At 39.1% G+C, this 25,732-nt stretch overlaps 1 protein-coding gene across 6 annotated transcripts in view; it reads right to left on the bottom strand.

The window, feature by feature from the left end:
- Positions 1-423: 423 nt before the first annotated feature.
- The window catches only part of Bili (FERM domain-containing protein 8 Bili), a 44,513-nt gene continuing 19,204 nt past the window's right edge, over positions 424-25,732 (bottom strand). For 4 of the 6 annotated variants that reach the window (XM_071669030.1, XM_071669028.1, XM_071669031.1 and 1 more), the window contains exons 2-14: positions 19,475-19,759; positions 16,869-17,044; positions 15,345-15,395; positions 14,485-14,825; positions 13,689-13,877; positions 12,755-12,929; positions 11,752-11,913; positions 11,142-11,330; positions 9,658-9,787; positions 8,624-8,782; positions 7,093-7,207; positions 6,409-6,510; positions 424-5,327 (exon numbers count right to left, since the gene is read on the bottom strand). In XM_071669030.1, coding sequence (XP_071525131.1) covers positions 5,284-5,327; positions 6,409-6,510; positions 7,093-7,207; positions 8,624-8,782; positions 9,658-9,787; positions 11,142-11,330; positions 11,752-11,913; positions 12,755-12,929; positions 13,689-13,877; positions 14,485-14,825; positions 15,345-15,395; positions 16,869-17,044; positions 19,475-19,687 — 2,046 coding nt within the window. In that variant the 5' untranslated portion in view covers positions 19,688-19,759 and the 3' untranslated portion in view covers positions 424-5,283. Of the gene's footprint in view, positions 5,328-6,408; positions 6,511-7,092; positions 7,208-8,623; positions 8,783-9,657; positions 9,788-11,141; positions 11,331-11,751; positions 11,914-12,754; positions 12,930-13,688; positions 13,878-14,484; positions 14,826-15,344; positions 15,396-16,868; positions 17,045-19,474; positions 21,471-25,732 lie in introns of those variants that run through there. The other 2 variants (XM_071669029.1, XM_071669034.1) reach the window with 2 other exon arrangements.

Below are 25,732 nucleotides of genomic sequence, written 5' to 3'. Positions count from 1 at the left end.
AGCTCTAGAAAATAACACCATGACAAGCCAACATACCAAGGTGTATCATTTTTGTCCCAGTTAGGCATGTGTATATTGATCAGATAAATTCTTGATAACCTGATAATTTTCACTCAATTAGAAAGCTATTTTAGTGTCTTGTTACTTGTCTCTTTTATATATAGTACTTCATTCTTCAGATTTATGTCGTTTAAGTGGAGCGATAAACTATTCTCGTTCAGTCGGACATACATACGCTAATTTTATTGATCTTTTATTGAACTCTACTAGTTACTGGTCTTAACCTCTTACCAATGAATAATTTATACCTATAATTTCCTTGGCCATATATCATACCACTATAATAAGACCTTGACCTCAACAAATTACTTTCTTAATCCTTCCTTTCATTTGTATACAACATATGGGGTAATAAGTTCTAAGCCAGGTATAAAAGATTTATTAATATCATCACAGGATTAACTGGAGAATATATATTTATATATGTACAATGATGAGGGGCACTGGTACAAAGTACTGGCGACATGCACAAGGTACAAAAATTATCACTCCAGACAACAAAAGCAGTTCCCTTCCATTAAAACAAGCAATTTCTATAATCTTATTTCCTAGTATTTTTTTCTGTGATCCGCGATCATTCTCGTTAGTTTTGTTATACGATCTGAAAAAATCCTCAAGGTGTCAAGTTTTTGCAGTTAAAAATGGCAGTGCAATGAGTGAGCGATGATTGTGTACGTTCCTTATTGAAGAATTCAGAAGCACTCACCAGAATGTTGTTAACAATTGTTATAACGTTTTGGACACGCTGTATTGCATAGAATTTGATTTTTTTTTTCAATGCGGGGGACAAGGACAAATCAGCCATTTCATACTCGTACTCGCTAGTCAATAGTCTTGCAGATAAAATAAATCAATAGAATATCAAAAAGTTTTTAAAAGACCCAGATCTCCGAGGGTTGTCAAATACTCCTAGGACTCGTAAAATGAGTTTCTGTACCCCAGATATTTACAGTGAAGCTTCTTAATTAAAAGGCCTTTGTACACTCTTCAAACGGGGCTTTTATATACCCTCACTCAAACGGAGAGGTTTTTATCACATAGCCAGGCACAAGGCACAGCCAAAAGGAAAGACTAATAGTACTTCAGGTCCCAGTGATGCTGATGACAGTAAGAAAAAACTACTTTGGTGTGAAGATCGTCAGGACTTGCTCGTGGTGTTTGGCAGCAATTCTGCATGACCACGGTGCACTACTGTAGGAAACGAATCACCTACTATAAAATCTGAGAAATGAAATGGGTAATGGACTTTTTTTTCTAGTGATGAATTACATTTACATGATTCTGTCACTATCGACATACGCCTTCTCAGTCACGATAAAGATAGGTTCTAAGGACCACAAGCCTAGGAGGAACACTGTTCAAGCTAAGAAAATAGAATATCAAGTGATCATGAAAATCAGTCTCATGGTTTTAACATTGCCTAGAGTACCACAGTCTCAGAACTAGGCCGACAGAATAAGATTACAAATCCCTCACGCTTCCTGGCACCTCATATGTGATTCTGGGCTGGATTGGACCTACCAATTGAGTATGCACACACACACACACACATATGCTTAAAAACACATATAGCCAACGTACACAAGCACGTACATAAATACGAACATACATACCCCACACATACAATCACTAACACATACATAAACATATCTACAAATGCACTTTATATATATATATATATATATATATATATATATATATATATATATATATATATATATATATATATATATATATATATATATATATATATATACATACATGTGCGTGCGTATACATACATACTTCGACATACGTTATTTACCCAATCAGAATTTATTTACAATGGGAATGATCGCTTTCTAATGAATAATGACTTAAATTACTACTTTCTATCAATGATACAGCTTTTATCATTCTAAATTTACTCGAGGGGAAGCGAGGGAGGAAAGGGACCGATGGAAAATGGCCATCTACCGTCCTACGGGGCTGAAATAACTAGTTTTCTCTCCTTTTGCCACTTCTTTGTGAATTCCGAGTTTAAAATTCTGAAACATACTGTCCTGCCGTTTGTCTCCCGCAAATATCAATAGTGAAGTGAATCCTTCAACTTTTCAGTCATCATGAAATGGAAAGTTTACTTTCCTTATATAATAGGGATCAGTAAATAGTCAGTCAGAAATAAACGCACACAGGTGGGGATGTACAACTTACCGGAGATCATTAAAATTTGGCTTACACTACATTTAAAAATACTGGGATAGTTTTTCGAAATGGTATCATTCATTTTGTATACGATTTACTCTATGCAATATAATCTTTTTGATGAATAAGCAATCGATACTGACTGGACTAACCAGTTAACGCCGTGTTAATGAAAGTGAATTAAATGCAGGGAAATTTATATGTTAGTGGTTTTTAGATGAATCCGAAATGAGTACCAGACTTTTATGCATGGAAATTTATATTCCAAATGTTTAAATTGTCAATTACTCTTATCTGAATTAGAAATCAATTCTAGGTTTAACTATGGAAAAATGTTTCGAATGTTAAAACTGTCAAACTCATCTGAATTTGTTTTTACGTCCAAATTCACGCTGATGTTGCACCTCACCTGTAAGCCTTTATTTTGCTTTGTCTTGTCCAAAAGTATTACAATTTCCTTATGAGTGACCATGTCATCAACACAGGGCAACGGTAAGCCACCAAGCGCACGCAGAGGAATGATGCAAATTTTTGTCATGTTTGTAATCTGATTGCAGTGTCCACGAGCATGATTTAATGAAAACCACTGTGTTTACTCAATATGTGAAGCAAAGTTTAGATACATTAAAAAAAAAAATGGACGTTGGGGTAGACCGATTTGGCCCGTTCCTTCGCGCGTGCTAAATACTGGTATTGCTCTATATTGTCGCTTAGGTCCTTTCATAAGTATATCAAATGGTTTACGCATCTCTCATACAGAAGCTGCCTTTTCAAAAGATTCATTTGCTCACAACTGGTGACAGGAAAGATGCAGGGCTTAAGTACACTTCCTTAAAGACGTAGAAAAATTATTGTACAGATAATCCGCATACGATCTAAGGCTTAAAACTGGAAAATTCCTGGTCTTTCACCGTTTTCATGTACCTAAACATTTGATCTCCGTTTCATTTGAATTATTTCACTAAAGACACGCATTCATTATACAAGATACTAATATACACCATAGCAAACCAACAGTTTTAAAAAAATGTATGATACACAGCAAGAATATGTACAAAGTATCCCGTACTCTTGGATGTTCCAACATTGACAAAAATATGACAAAAACACGAACACTTGGGAATAATGTCTGGCACATTGGCGGAGTCTCCGGTCATATTTCCAAACCTTCCATTGCTGCATGCTTACAACACAACAGTTTTGACACTGGAAAAAAAAAAACAATGATCAGTTTCGACATAGTTTCGTCCACTTTATATCAACGACAAAATACTGGAAATGATGTAACCACGTTGTTCTGAAAGATAAATGTGTTGTAAGATCACACCAATGAAAGAATTTCAAATATTTTCCTTAATGTTAGCTTCCTTATTTCTTGGGAGTTTGGTCCTATCCACTATTTGTTCATCAATAACATTAAAGGAACATGAAAGTTCGTATAAAAAATGAGAGCGATGAGTTATTGGTGTGGTGGATATAACCGCATTCTTTGCCGCGGGAAACCTCAAATTTCCCACATAAAACTGGCCATTGCAAAACTGTATCACGAAATCTTTTTACAGTACAATTTCTCTTAAATCTACGGCGACCATTGTTACAGGTATTGTTAAGGTATTAGAGTGAATAATTGCCTTTTCTTATGATTACATATAAATATGCATAATTATCTATGCAAACAAGGCAGTCAAACATTATCTTCACAGGGTTAAACACTTGCATGAAAATATTATATCTAATCAAGAAAAAAATTATGCTAACATCAGAATATATGACACAGGTGTTTTGATCATACTGGAAAGTGTTAAGAATGGAATAAATGACTGGCAATGACAACTGGACTTCCATATCCCATCATGCATTACTGCAGGTTTAAGTGTGAAATAGACCCGTTATTAAGTATTCATTCTTGTACGAAAAAGTTTCCATCAGTTCAGGTTAAGTCGCCAGCCAGCAGGAGTTTGAGCATTATCGACTTGCAAAGCCAGTTTTCTTTTTCATTTGCTGGATGTACTTTTTTTTCTTTTTCTTTTTTTACGATACACGCGTTCCAAATTTTTCTATTTTTTCACTCGCTGAACCTTTATAAATTTTTTCTTGTTTTTCCACAATATATCGCGACTAATTATATTTGCCGGTGTGCAATTACAGAAACGGGGAAAACACACCACTTCCACGCCCTTTTGTGTTTTGCTTCCCGCAATAATTTCTTGACCTGATTGGACGCAGCTTTATGGAAAACGTTTGTAAACACAAGACACGAATCACCACACTCATGTTTCTTTATCCACTTTTTAGAACATTTTATCTTTTTTTGTACTTAATTGCGTTGCTAATCTGTTCATTTTCGCATTGTAGACAAAGAAAATTAATAATTGAAGGCTTCGTAAAGCCCCTCGCTACCGGCTTGCTAATGTGGTCGCCCCAGACATTGCTACGCTTGAATATCACAGCTGAAGGTGGACCCAGGCCTTGCTAGTCCGGGGGGCTAACGACGACTGAGTCCGTTGAGCATTGGGGACCCCGCGCTAACCTCGTCTGGATCCGTGGGTTTTGAATGGCGTTCCAACATCTGGTTGAACCACGATTCGAACACCGAGGGAAACCTCTTCTTATTTTTTTCTTTCTTTAATCAAATATCACCGTCACTATGACGCACTAAGAAGTTAAGTTCCCTTGATTACAAATCTTCATAATTCGCGTAGGAGGAGGTGTGTGTGTGTGTGTGTGTGAGAGAGAGAGAGAGAGAGAGAGAGAGAGAGAGAGAGAGAGAGAGAGAGAGAGAGAGAGAGAGAGAGAGAGAGAGAGAGAGAGGCGGTGGTCTCGTCATATGAGAAGGTTGTGGTCGACGTCGGCGCCCGACCTGGATCCGCCCGTGAGAGAATGAACATATATTCTGGCTCAAAAACGGCGTCATGAATGGAGGAGCGGCGTGGACTCCGGCGGAGGCGTGATCCAGGAAGTGGAGGAGTCGGAGGTGGGCATCTTGGGCGTGGTGGTGTTGGTGGTGGTCTCTGGTCACACGTAGTCGATGGCATCCCCTCATCTGCTGAATTGCCAGGATCCCATAGTGCCCACGCAGCGACCTAGGGGAACGGAGGGATCAGGTTACCGTCGAACACATACCATCGGGGCGAGAGATGGGAGTGTGATCGTCTCGCTTTAAGATTCCCATCCAGGTTTAGGGGGGGGGGGAAGGTCAGAACACTACGGGGGATGAAGATAAATTTTTTTAAGGACCTATGAAGGGGGAAAGGGGGGGGGGGGGGTCACAACACATAGGATCTGTGGTAGGAAAGGGGTAAGAAAACCACCGTTCCTCCCCAGTTCCTTGAGGGGGTCAGAAACTCGTACTCTCTACCAGGTTACCACGACCTTAGGTGACCATGGGTCAGGTCACAGAGGACCTCAACGGTGGGAGTTCTACGCGTTACAGAGCCTGTGTGTGGCGCAGGGGACGGGTGGAATGTGAGTAGACCATGGCAAGATGGTACATAGGAACCTTCCTGACGGAGAGAGGAGGGGGACGCGCAGGACTTCTCCTCGACTGGGAGGGAAGGAGGGATTCCTACAGCTCATGTACCCTTGGAACGAAAAGATTCCAGAAGACCCATGGAACAGACTATACCATGCCAAAACACGTGCAACATCAACATATTTACGTGTTTAGAAAAAAAAATCGAAAACTTAAATGTAAATATTGTTAAAGTAAACAATGCTGAAAACAAAGTGTACTTATGCCATGGCGCATGATTTGCATAACCGACAAAATCTACAAACCTATTAATTCAATACCAAGAACTTGAACATATCAGAGAACAGAAGTGTACTGATGTACTACAAAACAGTGTACCGCTAGAACAAGTGTTGATGCCAGGTGTTAAGTGGAGTGTGGCGAGCTGAACTCAAGCAGTGAGGTCAGGTGTACATATAAGCAGTACAATGAAGTCTCTTGTACATACAAGCTGTACAGAGGTTGGGTGCACATACAAGCTATACAGGTGAGGTTAGGTGTACATACAAGCTATACAAGTGAGGTTGGGTGTACATACAAGCTACACAGGTGAGGTTAGGTGTACATACAAGCTGCACAAGTGAGGTCGTGGGTACTGCCACAAGGCACACGACTAGTGGAACAAGGCGAAGGATCCTGGCGAGGCAACTTACCATCCTCAGTGAAGGTGGCGAGGGACAGTCTGTGGAGCTTGTTGGAGAGGACGGATCCCGGGACCTCCTTGCGGGAGACTGTGGAGAGGGGCACCAGCACGTCTGTGAGGGGAGAGAGGACACACCCACGTCACGGGAGGGAGGAGACAAATACACGTCACGGGAGAGGGGACACAAATACACGTCACAGGGGGAGGGGGGTGAGACAAGAACACATCAAAGGGAGGAGACGATAACATGCCATGTGGAGAGGACATCACGGTGGGGAGGGTGACAAGAACATGTTACAGGAGAAGACAAGCACACGTCACGGCGGGAGGTAAGAAGTACGCGTCAGAGAGAGAGAGAGAGAGAGAGAGAGAGAGAGAGAGAGAGAGAGAGAGAGAGAGAGAGAGAGAGAGAGAGAGAGAGAGAGAGTGGGGGAGGGGTGATCAGGTTACTGAACACTCTCTCAGCCACGCTGTGCAATAACGCCTCGTCGACGTCATCACACGGCAATCCTAGAACACGGTGAAGAAAGGAAGGATCTTTACGAATACAGGAGAGAGAGAGAGAGAGAGAGAGAGAGAGAGAGAGAGAGAGAGAGAGAGAGAGAGAGAGAGAGAGAGAGAGAGAGAGAGAGAGAGAGAGAGAGAGAGAGAGAGAGAGAGAGAAACTCAGGTTTCAAGAGGGAGCGTCACTGACCGTCGACCTCGGTGCCATGGTCCAGCATATGACCCTCCAAGTCGTCTGGATACTGGGCCGCCCGCCGCTTGAGCTCGTCCACGAAGGTGCTGATCAGGGCATCCATCATGATGGCCTGGTGGGGTGAGTGGGAAGGGGAGAGGACATAAGGAATTAATCATAAGGACGGTAATTTCTCCCAGTGATTACCATACGAGTACAATAACTAAATAATCTGATTCATTATGCTTCAGGTACAATTATGGAACTCCCGTGGTGTAGCGGTTAGTGTTCCTGACCGTGACGCATTCAAGGGCCGCACCAGGGTCGAGCGCATAGGTCCACAGTCAACCCAGCTGTTCATCCACCGCTTGGGGTTTGTCGGTAAAATAGCTACCTGTCTCAGGCTAGGGTATATATATATATATATATATATATATATATATATATATATATATATATATATATATATATTCTTTTTGCTTTGTCGCTGTCTCCCGCGTTTGCGAGGTAGCGCAAGGAAACAGACGAAAGAAATGGCCCAACCCACCCCCATACACATGTATATACATACACGTCCACACACGCAAATATACATACCTACACAGCTTTCCATGGTTTACCCCAGACGCTTCACATGCCCTGATTCAATCCACTGACAGCACGTCAACCCCGGTATACCACATCAATCCAATTCACTCTATTCCTTGCCCTCCTTTCACCCTCCTGCATGTTCAGGCCCCGATCACACAAAATCTTTTTCACCCCATCTTTCCACTTCCAATTTGGTCTCCCACTTCTCCTCGTTCCCTCCACCTCCGACACATATATCCTCTTGGTCAATCTTTCCTCACTCATTCTCTCCATGAGCCCAAACCATTTCAAAACACCCTCTTCTGCTCTCTCAACCACGCTCTTTTTATTTCCACACATCTCTCTTACCCTTACGTTACTTACTCGATCAAAGCACCTCACACCACACATTGTCCTCAAACATCTCATTTCCAGCACATCCACCCTCCTGCGCACAACTCTATCCATAGCCCACGCCATCATTCATGGGATGGCCTTGACTAGGGCCTCAGTTGCCCGTGCCGTCTCAGCTAACAAAAAAAGAAGTCATTTTCCTCATTGTAGTGCATCATGAACACGATAATTCCTTCCCTCAATTACGGTACTCTACGAGTACGACAATTTCGTCCCTTGAGTACGATATTCTATGAGTAGCTCTAGCCTACAAAATTCTAAGAGGGTACGATACTTTCCCCTTACTTTTGATACTTTGTGAGCTGTGGTGTAAACTCCTTGGCTCAATATCATAACTGCTGCAAAGGTTAACATGAGCTTTTTGTCATCCCTGACACTACTAATATCAACTTGAACTTGCAAAATTATCTCAAAATCTGGGAAAGTTTGCATTCTTTTTTTACAAGTATCTGGTCCCTTTGGAGAAAATTTGGAGTGCTTTGTAGAAAACGCGGAGAATTTTAACACAGGTCTCAAGTGTTTGGAGGAAATTTGGAATCTGGAGTATTTCCTGCCGTTCCCTCACCTGTTTGGAGAAAATTTGTAGGAGTTTGGAGTATCTTCTGCCGTTCTCCACGACGGCGAACTGGAGGAAGAGACACGGGAGGCAGCTGGCGTTCCTGTCGTTGCTGGGCCGGGCGAAGTCCCACGACAACTCATCGTACCTCAGACTCAGCAGCACAGTCTGCAGGGGGTCGTAAGACACCTTAGAATCTTGAAAACAGCTGCACGACGGCCCTCCCCCCCTCACCTCACCTCGAGGACGGTGGCACGACCCCCCTTGAACACGATGGTGTACGACCCTTGGGTATGACAGAGTGACCCACGACCTTGGATATCCTTGAAGATCAAAGTCAAAGGTCATGCTGAACACAAAGGTCAAGTTGAATACAACTGGGCGATCCAAGGGTCGTACTACAGTATTCAGAGGTCGTACCGTCGTACTCATAAGGGAGTGGTGTTCCATTCACCACAACAACCCCACACCACCACAGATTCACTCGCCACAGCTAATTCTCCACATCCATCGTACAAACACATACGTCCTTGTTGCCATATATGCATCCTAGCTTAAATCTACGCAACAGATGTATTTTGCAAGAGAACTGTGGGGGGAAAAAAGGAATAATTTCCTCCTTTTCTTATTCTCAAGTTGAAATCTACCCTATTGCTTCTCTTACAAGTAGGGACAATGAGATATCTGTAAAGCAAAGGGCATCTGATATCACAAAGGCCATCCTACAATTGTCGCATTATGACGACCTATGATATTACACAGTAAAAAAAAACTCATGTTGCAATACAGATTGAACAAAAAAGGCATCAGTTTAACATTCTGAGAGAGAGAGAGAGAGAGAGAGAGAGAGAGAGAGAGAGAGAGAGAGAGAGAGAGAGAGAGAGAGAGAGAGAGAGAGAGACGAAGTCATGTGGAATACATCCATGAAATCGTTCACCACACACACACACACACACACATACACACACATTAAAAAAAAATGAATTTCAAATAAACCTCAAACTCATCAGAGTATCATACCCAGACGTGACACTGGCACTCACCGACTTCTTGGGGTCTATAACGGTGACGCCCGTCGCGTTGATGGTGACCAGGACGGGAATGTCTGGCCTGGGCAACCAGGAGCTGACGCCTCGCGTGGGTTGCTCGATTTGCCCGTGGAAGAACGCACTCCTGTTGGCACAGAGACGTATATAATATATAATATGATATAATATAATATGATATAATATAATATAATATGATATAATATATGATATGATATAATATTATATAATATATATATAAACTGCTTCGGAGGGAACTCCTGGGGCTGGAGGGTTGGGTAAATAATATAATAATTTCCCTCATAAAATCTGCGCACCCCTGTTACTGCGCTCTTGCATCTTCAAGGCTGCGCTACAATCGATAGCAGGGAAATGATGGGACTCCATTGGAGGGGACGTCCCTCGATATGGCTATTTCCTTTCCTCCTCTGACGATGATACAATCTCGCCTACGGTGACTTTCCTACCTCTCTACTCGCTGTGAAACCTCAGGCGGGAGGAATCCGGTAGCACGGGGCTCTAACCTAAATTAGCTTGACAGTGCTCCCAACACAATTAGTAGAGAAACCTACTCGCGATGAGATCGAATTAGATCTACATCTAGGACAAATGAGGATCTTGTGCCAAGCCGTGTACACGATTCAGTGATACTTTCAAAGTAGCGGAGATGACGTTATGTGCTAATACGAATGACACGGTCTTGTCTCAAAACGAAGCCGAAGTGGTGAAGCAATAACATAAAGAAGTTCTTGTTTTCTAAGAACATAGCACATAAGACAATCAAAGAAACAAATAACCAAAATGACAGAGTAAATTACGTAAAAATGCCTAGGGAAATAATAGTTTCATACATCAAAGCAAACGTCATATCGCTGAAACTAGCGAGTTTTATAGTTATGTTGCAAGCGAGTCATTACCCAGTCACCTGAACCACTGATTACAGATATTGTTTACATCCCCTTAAGCTACGCTTTAAGTTTATAGCTTTCGCTCTTTAAAATGTTTGTCGACTTCTACGACATGGATCTTTAAATACTTGTTCGCTTCCACTATCACAAACAGCCTCGTTGGGAACCAGTGGTCTTTTGCTGTTTGTTCTCGTTTGTTTGTAGTTGACAGACATACGTGTGTGTGTGTATATATATATATATATATATATATATATATATATATATATATATATATATATATATATATATATATATCATAGTTATCTGAAGAGTTCCTTCGGCTTTCTGAACTATACAGATCACTGGAAGGAAATAAATATTAGCCTAGGAAGATATCAGAAGCATGGCGGGTTCCATCATAAAGAATTCATTAGAAATCATTATCGTTATATATGTGATCATCAACAACCGTGTGGTTTCCTAATACTCGTGATAACTTTAGCTATATTTCTATTTCTATCCATCTATATATAATGTAGTTTGCCTCTCTTTATCACTTCGAGACTCAGCCCTCCCTCTCCTCCTACCTACCCGTAGTAAGGCAGCGACCATGAGAACTCCAGGTACTTCCTGACTAGCTTGCGGGCCGTCACATTGCTCGGGATGGAGCGGAACTGCTCGATGATGCGGATCTCAGGCGTCGACTTACTGCTGAAGCTGATCAGGTCGCTGAACTTAAGTCTACAGGCGTGCTCGGGCAGGTAATCCAGCAGCCGACGTCTGCAGAGGGTGAGAGTTAGGTAAGGTTAGGAGGTGTGAGGCTATACTGCCAAAGTCAAGGCTGAAGTCAAAATAGATGTTATGGTGAATGAAATCAAAGATATCTTCAGAGTTAAAGTCAAATTCAAAGTATGGATGAAAATTTACATTATATTATAATGAAATTTATGGTTTGGATGAAATTTTGTATTAGAATATGTCAAAATTTAGAGTTGAAGACAAAGCGGGGTTAAGGTTAAGGAATCAAAGACAAAGCAAAAGTAGAAATAAAGTTAAAGTGACACATGGGATTAGGACACAGCCGAAGAAAAAGTTGGACGCGTAATGAAAAAAAAAAGAATGTGGAAAAGTTGAGGAGGATGACATAAGAAGAGGATGGTATAACAACCACACACAACTCGTCCGCCAACCGTAGGGTTACCTGAAGAAGGAGGGCGTATGTGTGGTGTGGTCATAAGGCCCCAGTTCAAGTCTGCTCTGTATCCCTGCTAACATCTCGTAATCTGAGAGCTCGCATGGGTACCGGGCGGAGCGCATGTTCCACTGGGCCTCCTCGTACAGCAGCTCTAGAATCTTGGCGTCCCTGTGCGATGAAGGGAAGTATTGTTGGTCAGGGTGGCTTAATGTGTGTAGTATATATAGTCCAGGGGGTTTGGTTAAACCTACTGTCATGCATTGCGTAGATCCGGGTAAGGGCGGCTACACGCGTAGTACAGGGTTATGTAAGGGCGCTTGTGTCTGGGACTTGGTGGGTGAAGTACGACTTCTTGTTATTGTTGCGGTTGTGGAGCGAGGTTATAAACTGTTGAGGGTCGACGATTTATGGGTTTAAAAAAGAAAGTGTTCTTAGCGTTGGTTTAGCGGTTTAAGGTAGATGACCCGAACCATAATGAAATAGGTTTCGAAATAATGAGGCCCATTATCTTAACAGTTCAGTTTGGCAACAGATGCTCTGGCCGTTTTTTATGAGGGTATAAAACAAAGTGTTTAAGGAGGTGGTATCAAATTCAAAACAACTGTGCTGGGAACTGGTTTTAAGAACCCAAAACCCGGTATACGAGGAAGGAGGTGTTACAGTTTACAACAGGTTTTCTTTGGTGTTTGTCTTAAGATTTACATAAGGCTGATTCATCTCTCCTAATGTAATTCAGATTACCTGATATGTATCAACTCAAGCTGATTAAGCTCATCTTGACAATATGAGAATGTACTCACATAAACCAGCCATTCCACAAGTACACTGAACAAAGCCTGATTTTTCCGTTTCTAACGTTTTCCCTGACTTCCTCACCCCGGTCCCCATGTTTATACGCAAACTACTGACACCCTTAAGACTCAGTGACATGGGTCTTTTAAGTTTCCCAGAACAACCTCTGACCTTTCCCAAGGGCAGTCTTGACCACCCTTCCTCTGAGCCAACTCACCTGATTTTCACCTCGTCCCTCTTGCTGAAGAACACGTTTCTCCGGAGCACCATCTTGGGTTCATAAGCATATCGCGCGTCCTGGGGTTTGATTGGAGTCTGGGTGAACCGCTTCAGCAGTTCTCCCCACTGCCGGCGCACCTCGAGGGCGCGCTGGTAAGGCTTCAGCTGGATCTCTGCCGAGGGTAAGGAAAGCGTGAGGGGCTGAGAACTTGACAGAATGGTCGAGGGATAAAGGAGTTAGAATTGCATAGTTACACAGATACCTAAGGAGCAAGCGCGGAGGCCTGCTTTAACACTAAAAAAAAAGGGGGGGGGGGGTAATGCAGTCCCCTGAAAAGCAGTAGAAGCTAGCAAAATAAAAAAAAATATTTGTTTTAAAATCATAACATAATGGAACGCTTCCATACCTGAAACAGCCATAAAAAAAATCTCAAAATGCTTCCCTAAGTAAACAGATACCCAATGAATACGACGAAAATCACAAGGATCATAAAATACTTCATTACGGTGCTTAATGACCCCGACACACAAATTTCCACCCTAGATTCGAATTCAGCATGAAAAATAGTCTTACTACTGAAGCTAGCAAAACATATCTCTTACCCACACGCACACACAAAAAAAGAAAAAAAAAACGAAAATTGTCAACTGAAGACGAGGTAATGAAGTGTGTGTATATATGTATATCGTGTATATATGTATACACACCATGAGACCAAGATAATTATTCCTAAAGGGCATACAGTATAATACCGTATTCAGGTTTCAGCTAGGATATACAGTATTCTATTCAGGTTTGAACTAGGCTAGCTAAGCGATACAATCACTAGGATAAATTATATTGTATTTCTCTCTCTCTCTCTCTCTCTCTCTCTCTCTCTCTCTCTCTCTCTCTCTCTCTCTCTCTCTCTCTCCTTGCCAATCGTCCTTACCTAGAACCGGCGAGACCATCCAGATAGCGAAGACCTCCATGGCCTGCTTGGGCAGAGACACGTCCTCCTCCTCGATGACCATCGCCTGCAGCTCCTGGGCGGTGATCTTCGCGCCGTCTTCCAAGCGAAGCCTCACAGCCACACGCGAGTGCAGGAACACACACACTTCCACGCCACTGGAGGCCCGCCCTAGTGCACGCAAAACAGCGTTCAGTCTTTATAGCTGTGTTAGTTAAATATCTTCATGCTATGATCGTCTATACAGCTTGTGTGTAGAGAATGATTGAGAATAATCTGTGTAACATTGCAAACTCTTCAGTACAGGTAGTGTACACTTTAAATAATCGAGTATAACAAGTATCGCATGTAAATTATTGAGTGTAGCTAGTGTAAATTGTAAATAATTGAGTCATGGCTTGTGTGTGTAACGTAAACTACCAAAAGTAGCTTGTATTTTTTTTTCCCGGAAAGAGCCACATACAGTTCTTGTAACGTCTTTACAGTGTATGTTTTAATATTCACACATCTCTTACTCTGGCGTTACTTACTCGATCAAACCACCTCATATCATATACACTTCATATCAGATAAAACACCTATTCCGTCTTCCCGTCTCCCATTCTGTCTTTACCCCTATCCCTCTATCCATCTTTCTTTTTCTCCATCCCAACCATCTCCACCTTTCTGTCTATCCTTTTCTTTTCCTTCTATCCCTTCTGGTCTTCCTCTCCCTTTCCTCTTTCCCCATCCTAAGCAACCCATCCCTTATATAACTCACTACCCGCCCATTTCTTACCTTTATTTCCTTTCCTTTCGTGTTCGTTCTTCTTGTTATTTTTCTCGTAGTCATCGTTATGTGAGGTTGGTTGGGGCACTGAGGGGTGTGTGACGCTGGCTGTGGTTGTGGAGGGCAAACTATGGCTAGGGAGGTTGGTTGGCGCGCTGGTGGTCTGTGGCGGCGTGGCCATCATGTGGGTGGAGGGTCTCCGGGTCTCGGGTTCGAGCGTGAGGGGCGGAACGTCGAAGGCCGGGGGCGGGAGGCCCGGGTAGAAGCCAGCGGCCTTGTCCAGGTGATCTGCGCTGCCCTTGTAATCCGCGCGAAGGAAATCCGCGGCCGCCCTCTCGCGGAGGAACTCCCTGAAGAAGGCGGTGGATTAAATCAGATCTATCTCTGACGGAAACGACATACTGATGATGGCTACTGTCCTAAATCATCCACACTGAATTCTGAGATATTATAACAATTATCTGAAGTTGGATAGGTTGTACTGCGTCGATATTGCACACAAGAATCAAAGAAAACGATGAATAATGAATATCAACCAAAAGGTGAATATCTAGGATTACACAAAAGATCTTGGTATATCATTACCTAAGGGACGTAAAGTGCCTAACTCCAGGGGTACGATCACGGCTTGATTTACAAGAGACAGAATCTATAGGATGTAAAATGATGGAATTTGTAGATCTTCACTTTCACATTTAGAATCACTTCTTCTTTCAATCACTAAACTATAATACATGAGTGGACCAGTCCTTTAAGATAACTTTCAGTTCTGATAAATGAAGTCTGGATTGGGAAAAGAACAAAACCCTCTCTCACTCTTTCTCTCACTCTTTCTCTTACTCCTTCTCTCTTAAGACTAGTTGTCTCACCTTGATATGGTGGCAGAGCGTGGGAAAGCATCGGTCTCTCCGCGTGGACGCCTAGATAGGAAAACACAGATTTCATTAATTACATTAAAATGTCTTTATAAACTAACCACAAGACGCCTAAGGTGGGAATCAGGCAACGCGACGACTTCCAAAATGATTTGAAAACTTTAAGAGTACATGGGAAGGGGAGGTAAGAGACCTCTCTCTACCCTTGAATGTTTTGTGGTTAGTTAATAAATATATTCAATCCTACTTGTGGTGGTTTCATAACTTCGTGTCCATCGGAAAAAATAAACAAAAATTGAATACTCTGGGTACAGGATCATCTACTGCAGTGCCGTCACTAAACTTGTCTAATTCAATAACTAATTAATATTCTTCATCACTGGTTCTGACAAGAAACAACTTTGAGCAGTATGAACAAACTGTGAGTGTATTTGACAACGATCAACATTCCAGAAGGATCACATTCTCGTGCATATAAGAAAAAAAAAAAAATAAACGATTTCTGATGCTGGGTGACGCAAGCAGACACATCTAAGTGAACTTTTCTTGACGTTTACAAAACCATATATGACAAGGACAATAATCGTGCCAGGTTACAAGACTCCCAAGGGTATGCTGTTTTTGAACGTCTAACACAAACTAAACTGTTTATTTACAAATGACAACACTGAAGGTAAGTCTCTCGTTTGATTTATGATGCACACTCACCCACCTCGAAAAGCCACAGGGGGAAGAAAATATTTCCCATCAAAAAACAGCTGACCCCTTAACCCCAGGTGACAAGTGACCCCAGACGACTACTGAGCACTGACCTCAGCTAACATCCAACTCCTTCTTACCTCCGAGTCCTTCGCAGCAATATTCATTTAAAACTATAGGTAAATATCAACAAAATATATAACATAAATCATCGAAAAATGTATTTCATATAATTGATAACAACGACAGATATTAAAGATTAAAAGCTACTTCTACAATGAAAAAGAAAATATAGAGGGAAATGATATAAGTGCATGATTTAATATCTCTACAAACGGTGCTACAGATATCAAAAAATATTCATGTAAACATTATCACTTCTTCAACTGGCTAATTCTACTAAACTCTTCAGCAATAGTAAGGTTATGACTACTAATACTTTTGCTACCCATTGCATAAAAACTACTTAACAATCATACTCGACCTACTCACTGATTCTATTACTATTACTATCATTACTGCTACTACTTCTAAAATAGTTATCACATTTAGTATTACTATCAGTACTACCACTATTACTACTATTACTACTACTACTTTTCTTACAACTGCATCTGCTACAACTTCTACCATTTCTATACTGCTATACATCACCATCTACCCTACTACTGCTACCACTACTACCACCACTACTACTACTATCACTATCACCATTGCTGGAGATACTATTTCTACTCTAAGACATCAATCACCAACATCCACCTAACCTAAGCTCCCTCCCGCAATCAGCACTATCGGCCAGCTGGCCCCACACCTCACCTGGAGATGGTGGCGGACCTTGGGAAGGCATCGTAATCTCCGTATGGCCTCCTGGTGGGGTACTCGACGGGGATGACGGTGATGTAGTTCTGACCCGCGTCCGTCTGGTGGCCACCAAGGCCTCCGCTGTCGTCCTCCTCAAACCCGTAGTCCGACATCTTTCCCAGAGGCATCGGCTGGGGAGATGTGAGGTAAACACGAACTGTTATCGAAAGGAAATGGTTTTTTTTTTTTTTCTTTGGGCGAAAGAGGCCTCAGAGATATTGGAGAGAGAGAGAGAGAGAGAGAGAGAGAGAGAGAGAGAGAGAGAGAGAGAGAGAGAGAGAGAGAGAGAGTCACCATCATCACTGGAGGCCAATATAGATTTACAGTCTCTGCTAACATGAAGTTCCAATACCTTGCCCACGCACGAAACTCGCTGTCTGTGTGTTAAATGAGAGACGCCTGTTACTTTAAGGACTGGGATCTTTACAGGTCAGTGACTGACATAAGATCTCAGAAAAAAAAATATTCATATAGAAAAAGAAAGCCGAGAAAATTCAAATGGATTTATGAAAGGTAAACCAAATGAATTAATGAATCCTAGCATTCCCAGAGAGGCTAAGCTAACTTTATACCTTCCAGACAGCACAGGCAATAGATTTCTGGGGGAATGACCTTACAGACGGTACATTTCCGTGAGACACTGTCCCTAGAAATGTCCTTGCACCTAGCCTATCATCGTGAGGAAATTAAATGTATGAGAACGAAAAGGCAAGTGACGTAAGACCATCTTCGCGAGAAAGTAATTTCCCGCAGGGCAAGATGATGCGTGGCAGTTGTCATTATCTACAGAACATAACAGCGAATGTATATACAGCATCGCACTTTAAAATCTATTTCTATACTGGATCACTGGAATATGCAAATATGTATTTACAGCTAAATGAACACGTGTACGCAGACTTCCGGTGCAAATGGCAGGGCATCCGTAAACACACACGTCGACTACATTAGATGAACAAGTCACATACCGCACGCACCGTTTAATTAATGACAAAATTAAATTTTTGTCTGGTACAATTCTGTTGATGAGAAACTAAGTAAATATTTAGGATGGAGTTTGGACGATGAAAACGTACGAATGTAAAAATATTAATTGGGTAAAGCACTTACTATCAGAGCACCATTAACTTAGCCTCATTATACAGAGTACACTGAAGTACTTCTTTTCTAATATTCTGGTCCCATAAATTACTAGTTTTAACGTTTTAAGTAATGCCTCATATCCAATACTTGGGTGGACTTTTTTCTTTTTTCGATGTACGACTTAAAATCTTTCACCACCTTAGGTGATACGAACCTGCGGACGAAAAGCAAAAAAAAAAAAAAAAAAAAACTCGAAATATCTGAGTATTTGGGAACGTTATCACGAGGTTGGTTGGTTACTTGTCGACTATCAAGGGCATTAAGACATGAATCATCGTCAACTTTGAACAAACCAACAGAATTATCTTTGCTTCAGATAATTCTCAGACTATACACGCTCTCACTATATACGTGGCTCATCGCAAATCAAAAAGGATATTTATTTCCGATTAGACATAAGTGCTAAACGAGAACAGACGTATTAGCTCCGCTATATGCGAGGGGAGTTAGTAACGGGAAAAATACAGGGAGTACAAATCATAAATAGGTAAGAAAAGATATGAGTATAAAGGTAAGAAGGCAAAGGCATTAGCGGACTCCGAATATAAGCGGTGCCACCGTGAGCGAGAGCTCGGCATTTTAGCTACGCTTTATCAGTATCAAAAAGGAGGTGGGGGGGGGGGGGGGTTGATTCTTATCACCATCAAAAGGAGGAAAAAGAGCGCAGCGTTGTCGAGGGTATTCTTACCCGAAAGAACCCTACCTTACCCTGCTCTCGAATGGAACGCAGCCTCGAAGCTACAAGGAGCCTCATAAAAGGGCTCCTATGATTACACTTTAAAAATAATACGTAGGTAGATATATATATATATATATATATATATATATATATATATATATATATATATGTAAAAAGATATAGACATGGTGATATACAAGAATATAGACATAGGTTTATGCTATAATCGACAGACAAATCAGTCGATAAACAAACAAATCCATCTCAAAAGATACCTCTAATAAGTACAGGAAAAAATAGACTAAAAAGACTGTGATTCAGACTAGTGAAATGAACTCAGATGAACGAACAAAACTACTGAGGTAGGTAAACAGGACTGGAAGTCAGCATATAGACAGTAAACAGTTAAAGGATGAACTAGTGGTGAGAATGTAGACAGTAAATAATTAAAGGACTTTAAGAGGCGAATCTATAAATAGTAAAGAAAGGACAAAATAGAGGTAAACATACAGAGAAGTAGACAATTAAAGGACTAAGAGAGGTGAAAAAAAATATAGACCAAACAGTTCAAAGCCAAAGTTGGGGTGGATATACAGACAGTGAACAAAGAACGTACTAGAAGTGTGTACAGTAGACAGTGAACAATCAAGGATGTACTAGAGGTGAGCGTGTAAAGAGTGAACAATTAAGTGACGTACTAGAAGTCAGAATACAGAGGGTAAACAATCAAAGGACGTACAAGACCTATCCATCGATGCCACAGCCTAGCTGGGAAGGACTCGGAAAGTAGAGACAGGTCATCTATGTTGACGACGCTGCTAGTAGTGCTGGTGCTGCTGCCTCTCCTGCTCACCCTGCTGCTCTCACTGCTCCTCTCACTGCTCCTCCTAGTGATCCTGCTTGCCATGCTCCCAGGAAAAGAGTCATTCGTGCTGCTATGGTCGTCCTCCATGATCACGGTTTTTTACGCAAAGCTGGACCCGCCCACCGTTATGAGATCCTTGTTGGTCCGCTTATTAAGACGCTTATAGAAATAAAAACACTTGTAACTAACACAAAACTTACGTATAATTAGTATAGTTCCATAGTATCCGAAAGCTAACTTAAATTCGAGATTTATATCAAGATATGAATTAGGCAGCTAAATGTACGAATAAAAAAAATGGGAGTAGATTCAACATTCAAATTATCAATTAGGTAAAGCTGCATTACAGTGTGAAATGCTAATCCACTATAAGCCGACATTTCTGCATGGCACTTATAATACATTAACCACTTTGACTTATCAGCGACGAAATCGAAATACGAATTCAGCCTCCACAGATTTGGTCTTCTGTCACTGAAAAAATCAACACTAAGGACGGTAACCATCAAAGGGCCTCTCCGACTAGGTCATTCCGCATCCGAATACTGCTATCACACACTGCAACTGAAATCATCCTGTCATTGGAAAATTAGCCGCTCAAATTGGCGCGCCAAGGTTAGTTCTCCACGCTCGAACTGACAGGTTTCCTTCTTGTTTCTGTCTATTTCATTCATGTCATCATAATCTCAGCTACTTCTGGAGCTTTTAAGGCTTCCGAGGGTAACGCCACTCTTCCTGCAACTGTTGCTACACCTGCTGTTACACGGCTGTTACACTGGCCACTTACCCCCCTCCTCGATTTTGTTGTTGCTTTTATTCTGTGGTGGTGTTGGTGTTACTGTTCCGAATATTTTTGTCATTAATGCTACTGCGTTTAAAACTTTGTCCTCACAGGCCAGCTTAACCCATTACCTAGATTTTCACCTGACACTGTCTCACCCCTGCTACATTTCACCCAAACATGCCCTGAGAAAAGGTGTCGCGAGACGACTAAAGTTTACCCCCAAACTCAATTCATTCTTGACATGCTTTTACCTCGTCTTACACCTGACAAAACATTCGTCTCCTGATCAAAATTGAACCCGTTATTAAATTACCCCTGACAATAATCCAACCCCCTTAAGCAAATTTTACCCCGACCTCATTATACCCCTGGCTACATTTCACATCTGAGGAAACTTTACACTTTGAACACAGCTTAAGAACTAAGAAATATGAAATAATCTTATAGGCACACGAGGATCCGCATAATTCTTGTGGTGTAAGTAACAACGCGTTCCTCGCATTTTTATTCGTACGACACCAAACCGACTTTTTTTGCACTGAATTTCGTATATATATATATATATATATATATACATGTTGATTCAGGATTTTGATTCAAATGACCGCATTTCGCTTTATTAAAGCCTGTAATTACTCCTAAGATTAAGTATAATGAAATTAGTATGCTTATTACTCGACTAATTACAGGAATTTTTGGGTTTCGACCTCAGATTCGTATTCAGCATACCTAAAAGCATCTATTCTGAAATTCTCAAGAAAATCCATTTTTTGAAAAAAATCAAGAAAAATCCAATATTTTGCTCAGATTTTCAACTTCTTCAGATTTTAATGAAAATCTGGGTATAGATGCTATTTTACATGCTGATTCAGGATTTTGATTCAAATGACCGCATTTCGCATTATTAATGCCTTTAATTGCTCCTAAGATTAAGTATAATAAAAGTATGCTAATTACTCGACTAATTACAGGAATTTTTGGGTTTCGACCTCAGATTCGTATTCAGCATACCTAAAAGCATCTATTCTGAAATTCTCATCAAAATCCATTTTTTGAAAAAAATCAAGAAAAATCCTTGCAAAATATTTTGCTCAGATTTTCAACTTCTTAAGATTTTAATGAAAATCTGGGTATAGATGTTATTTTACATGCTGATTCAGGATTTTGATTCAAATGACCGTATTTCGCATTATTAATGCCTTTAATTACTCCTAAGATTAAGTATGATAAAATTTTTATGCTAATTACTCGACTAATTACAGGAACTTTTGGGTATCGACCTCAGATTCGTATTCAGCATACCTAAAAGCATCTATCCTGAGATTTTCAGGAAAATCCATTTTTTGAAAAAAATCAAGAATAAGCCAAGGCAAAATATTTTGCTCAGATTTTTAACTTCTTAAGATTTTAATGAAAATCTGGGTATAGATGTTATTTTACATGCCGATTCAGGATTTTGATTCAAATGATTGCATTTCGCATTATTAATGCCTTTAATTACTCCTAAGATTAAGTATGATAAAATTATTATGCTAATTACTCGACTAATTACAGGAATTTTTGGGTTTCGACCTCAGATTCGTATTCAGCATAACTAAGAGCATCTATCCTGAAATTTTCAGGAAAATCCATTTTCTGAAAAAAAATCAAGAAAACTCCAAGGCTCAGATTTTGAACTTCTTATGATTTTAATGAAAATCTCGGTATAGATGTTGTTTTACATGCTGATTCAGGATTTTTATTCAAATGAATGCATTTTGCATTATTAATGCTTCTAATTACTCCTAAGATTATGATAAAATTATTATGCTAATTACTCAAATAATTACAGGAATTTTTGGGTTTCGACCTCAGATTCATATTCAGCATAGCTAAAAGCATCTATTCTGAAATTCTCAGCAAAATCTATTTTTTGAAAAAAATCAAGAAAAATCCAAGGCTATAGCCTTGCAAAATATTTTGCTCAGATTTTCAACTTCTTATGATTTTAATGAAAATCTGGGTATAGATGTTATTTTACATGCTGATTCAGGATTTTTATTCAAATGAATGCGTTTCGCATTATTAATGCCTCTAATTACTCCTAAGATTAAGTATGATAAAATTATTATGCTAATTACTCAACTAATTACAGGAATTTTTGGGTTTCGACCTCAGATTCTTATTCAGCATACCTAAAAGCATCTATTAGGAAATTCTCAAGAAAATCAATTTTATGAAAAAAATCAAGAAAAATATTTTGCTCAGATTTTCAACTTCTTAAGATTTTAATGAAAATCTGGATATAGATGTTATTTTATATGCTGATTCAGGATTTTGAATCAAATGACCGTATTTCGCATTATTAATGTCTTTAATTACTCCTAAGATTAAGTATAATAAAATCATTATGCTAATTAATCGAGTAATTAGAGGAATTTTTGGGTTTCGACCTCAGATTCGTATTCAGCATACCTAAGCGCATCTATTCTGAAATTTTCAGGAAAATTAATTTTTTTGAGAAAAATCAAGAAAAATCCAAAATTTTGCTCAGATCTTTAACTTCTTAAGATTTTAATGAAATTCTGGGTATAGATGTTATTTTACATCCTGATTCAGGATTTTTTTTTTTCAAGTGACTACATTTCGCATTATTAATGCCTTTGATTACTCCTAAGATTAAGTATGATAAAATTATTATGCTAATTACTCGACTAATTACAGGAATTTTTGGGTTTCGACCTCAGATTCGTATTCAGCATAACTAAGAGCATCTATCCTGAAATTTTCAGGAAAATCCATTTTCTGAAAAAAAAATCAAGAAAAATCCAAAATATTTTGCTCAGATTTTCAACTTCTTGTGATTTTAATGAAAATCTGGGTATAGATCTTATTTTACATGCTGATTCAGGATTTTTATTCAAATGAATGCATTTCGCATTATTAATGCCTCTAATTACCCCTAAGAGTAAGTATAAAATTATTATGCTAATTACTCAACTAATTAGAGAAATTTTTGGGTTTCGACCTCAGATTCGTATTCAGCATACCTAAGAGCATCTATCCAGAAATTCTCAGCAAAATCCATTTTTTGAAAAAAATCAAGAAAAATCCAAGGCTATAGCCTTGCAAAATATTTTGCTCAGATTTTCAACTTCTTATGATTTTAATGAAAATCTGGGTATAGATGTTATTTTACATGCTGATTCAGGATTTTTATTCAAATGAATGCATTTCGCATTATTAATGCCTCTAATTACTCCTAAGATTAAGTATGATAAAATTATTATGCTAATTACTCAACTAATTACAGGAATTTTTGGGTTTCGACCTCAGATTCATATTCAGCACACATAAAAGCATCTAATCTGAAATTCTCAAGATAATCCACTATTTGAAAAAAATCAAGAAAAATATTTTGCTCAGATTTTCAACTTCTTAAGATTTTAATGAAAATCTGGGTATAGATGTTATTTTATATGCTGATTCAGGATTTTGAATCAAATGACCGTATTTCGCATTATTAATGCCTTTAATTACTCCTAAGATTAAGTATAATAAAATCATTATGCTAATTATTCGAGTAATTACAGGAATTTTTGGGTTTCGACCTCAGATTCGTATTCAGCATACCTAAGAGCATCTATCCTGAAATTCTCAGGAAAATCAATTTTTTTGAAAAAAATCAAGAAAAATCCAAGGCTATACCCTGCAAAATATTTTGCTCAGATCTTTAACTTCTTATGATTTTAATGAAACTCTGGGTATAGAGGTTATTTTACATCCATGATTCAGGATTTTTTTTTCAAGTGACTACATTTCGCATTATTAATGCCTTTAATTACTCCTAAGATTAAGTATGAAAAAATTATTATGCTAATTACTCGACTAATTACAGGAATTTTTGGGTTTCGACCTCAGATTCGTATTCAGCATAACTAAGAGCATCTATCCTGAAATTTTCAGGAAAATCCATTTTCTGAAAAAAAATCAAGAAAAATCCAAGGCTATACCCTTGCAAAATATTTTGCTCAGATTTTGAACTTCTTATGATTTTAATGAAAATCTCGGTATAGATGTTATTTTACATGCTGATTCAGGATTTTTATTCAAATGAATGCATTTTGCATTATTAATGCTTCTAATTACTCCTAAGATTATGATAAAATTATTATGCTAATTACTCAACTAATTACAGGAATTTTTGGGTTTCGACCTCAGATTCATATTCAGCATAGCTAAAAGCATCTATTCTGAAATTCTCAGCAAAATCTATTTTTTGAAAAAAATCAAGAAAAATCCAAGGCTATAGCCTTGCAAAATATTTTGCTCAGATTTTCAACTTCTTATGATTTTAATGAAAATCTGGGTATAGATGTTATTTTACATGCTGATTCAGGATTTTTATTCAAATGAATGCGTTTCGCATTATTAATGCCTCTAATTACTCCTAAGATTAAGTATGATAAAATTATTATGCTAATTACTCAACTAATTACAGGAATTTTTGGGTTTCGACCTCAGATTCTTATTCAGCATACCTAAAAGCATCTATTAGGAAATTCTCAAGAAAATCAATTTTATGAAAAAAATCAAGAAAAATATTTTGCTCAGATTTTCAACTTCTTAAGATTTTAATGAAAATCTGGGTATAGATGTTATTTTATATGCTGATTCAGGATTTTGAATCAAATGACCGTATTTCGCATTATTAATGTCTTTAATTACTCCTAAGATTAAGTATAATAAAATCATTATGCTAATTAATCGAGTAATTAGAGGAATTTTTGGGTTTCGACCTCAGATTCGTATTCAGCATACCTAAGCGCATCTATCCTGAAATTTCAGGAAAATAATTTTTTTGAGAAAAATCAAGAAAAATCCAAAATTTTGCTCAGATCTTTAACTTCTTAAGATTTTAATGAAATTCTGGGTATAGATGTTATTTTACATCCTGATTCAGGATTTTTTTTTCAAGTGACTACATTTCGCATTATTAATGCCTTTGATTACTCCTAAGATTAAGTATGATAAAATTATTATGCTAATTACTCGACTAATTACAGGAATTTTTGGGTTTCGACCTCAGATTCGTATTCAGCATACCTAAGAGCATCTATCCTGAAATTTTCAGGAAAATCCATTTTCTGAAAAAAAAATCAAGAAAAATCCAAAATATTTTGCTCAGATTTTCAACTTCTTATGATTTTAATGAAAATCTGGGTATAGATGTTATTTTACATGCTGATTCAGGATTTTTATTCAAATGAATGCATTTCGCATTATTAATGCCTCTAATTACTCCTAAGATTAAGTATAAAATTATTATGCTAATTACTCAACTAATTACAGGAATTTTTGGGTTTCGA

The sequence above is a fragment of the Panulirus ornatus genome, chromosome 13, assembly GCF_036320965.1.
Source record: "Panulirus ornatus isolate Po-2019 chromosome 13, ASM3632096v1, whole genome shotgun sequence".
Classification (NCBI taxonomy): domain Eukaryota; kingdom Metazoa; phylum Arthropoda; class Malacostraca; order Decapoda; family Palinuridae; genus Panulirus; species Panulirus ornatus.
Note: the sequence above shows the minus strand (reverse complement) of the source record. Positions and strands in the feature narration are given on the sequence as shown.